Here is a 1,864-nt window from a genome sequence, read left to right on the forward strand (position 1 = left end):
GTCCTGGCTTGTAGATGGCTGCCTCCTCATTGTGTGTGACACAGGAGGGAGAGAGAGAGAGTGTGTGTGTGTATGTGTGTGTGTATGTGTGTGTGAGAGAGAGAGAGAGAGAAAGAGAGATCTGCCTTCTTATTATTAGGACGCTAATCTCATTATGGGGCACCCACCCTCATGACCTCACCTAAAACTATTTACCTCCTAGAGGCCCCACCTCCAAATACCATCACATGGGGGTTAGGGCTTCAACACTGGAATTTGAAGGGGGAACACAAACATTCCATCCATAACAGTATCCTCATTGGGGATAACTGTGCAGCTCCTGTATAGAATTATGGCCAAGGGCTAAATGAAGTGAGGAGTATAAGTGCCTGGAACCTAGAAAGCTTTCAGCAAAGGAGAGTGACAACAAAGATAATGACAGTGACGGTGATGATGGTGATGATGATGATGACGATGAGGGAAAAAGTCAGCTCTGTACCCTGGTCTTGACTCCACTGGGTGACTTTTGGCAAATCACCTAACTCTTTGGGCCTCCGTCTCCCCCATCATTCTAATGAAGACTTTAGCTTAAGGCAGTGATTCTCAGGGTGTGTCTCCTGGCTAGCAGCATCACTGTCACTTGGGAGCTTATTGGAAATGTGCATTTCTGAGCCCTCCCTGGACCAACTCTGAAACTCTGGGAGGAGCACTCAGCAATCTGTGTTTAACAAGTCCTCCTGGTAAGTCTGATGCATGTTCAAGTTTGATCTGGTCTACATGAATGATTTTTCAATTTTTAAAAAATGACATAAATGCTTTCTTGTAAACAAAATCGGGAGAAGGCAGGTACATAAAGCAGATAAAAGTGGCAGTGCTACGTTGGAGCAGAAACCAGGGCCCACAGCTCTGTCCATTCTCCCACCCTTGCGCACGTGAAGGCCAAGGGGAGGTGGAAGCTCTCTCCACCTTGTGTCAATTCCTCCTGCCAACCAGAGCCCCATGCTCCCCGCCCACCCGCCTCCCACCCTCCCAGCCTCCATTCCCGTTGACATGCTCGGTAAAGTATGGATTTGTTGTGGCCTCCTGCAACCTGGTCTATTTCTTCTCTCCCTCTTTATTTTTTTTTTAAATAGGTTTGAGCTTGTAATTCAGTTAATTATTTCCCAGAGCACCGGTTTGGTGGCTATGGCACAGCGCGAGTCAGGGGAACAGGAGACAGGTCCTCAGAAGATTCTTTCCAGAAAATCTAATTTCATCATTGAGAAATCTTCTGTCTTAAGCAGGCTCCGCCACCACCATAAATTTACATATTCTATATGCCGCTGCCAGAACGCACTGGGCCCTATTTGCATAATGCTGCTGGAGGGGCTGGCACTTCTCTTGAACCCAAATGCAGGGGGAGCAAGGAAGCAATTATTAAGCTGTAGACATTGGCAGGGAGACAGGCCTCAGATGGATTTCAACTGCAAACCTCATTCGCCGCCTGGGCTGCTCATTACCCAAGGCCTAGATCCCAGGCTGATGTTGGATCCGAGGGCCTGGAACATTAGCGAATTGCTTTCTTCGGGTTATGTCTATAGCCAGGCTGAGGCCTGGTGTGGGTGAGCAGCTTTGGTTTTCCAGTGTTGATGGTTGGAGTAATCTTGTCCCTTTTCCCACAGGTAAATTTGTTTGTTGGAGGGTTTTGTCAAGTTGCCTTTGCCAACACATCCCTGCCCTTTTCTGTAACACACTTCCAAACACCTACAAGACAGGTCAGCAAGGGTTTGCCCACCTCCTTCTGACAACTCCCCAGAAATGCTTAGTTAAGAAAATGATCTTCAACAAAATCCCAGTTGGAAAAGGGCACGTGGAAACAGGGATTCTCTCATGCCATGGTGGTCCT

General features: G+C 47.7%; 1 protein-coding gene across 1 annotated transcript; it reads left to right on the forward strand.

Moving 5' to 3' along the window:
- Nucleotides 1-1,332: 1,332 nt before the first annotated feature.
- Nucleotides 1,333-1,584, forward strand: LOC118880060. The gene has a single exon (XM_036823426.1). It carries the CDS (start codon nt 1,333-1,335, stop codon nt 1,582-1,584), a length of 252 nt encoding a protein of 83 aa, XP_036679321.1.
- Nucleotides 1,585-1,864: the final 280 nt, after the last annotated feature.

This window comes from Balaenoptera musculus, chromosome 14, assembly GCF_009873245.2.
Source record: "Balaenoptera musculus isolate JJ_BM4_2016_0621 chromosome 14, mBalMus1.pri.v3, whole genome shotgun sequence".
NCBI lineage: Eukaryota > Metazoa > Chordata > Mammalia > Artiodactyla > Balaenopteridae > Balaenoptera > Balaenoptera musculus.

Bases quoted from the DNA above. Each gene is read 5' to 3' on its own strand.
- LOC118880060 (XM_036823426.1), top strand. From the start codon at position 1,333: ATGCTGCTGGAGGGGCTGGCACTTCTCTTGAACCCAAATGCAGGGGGA.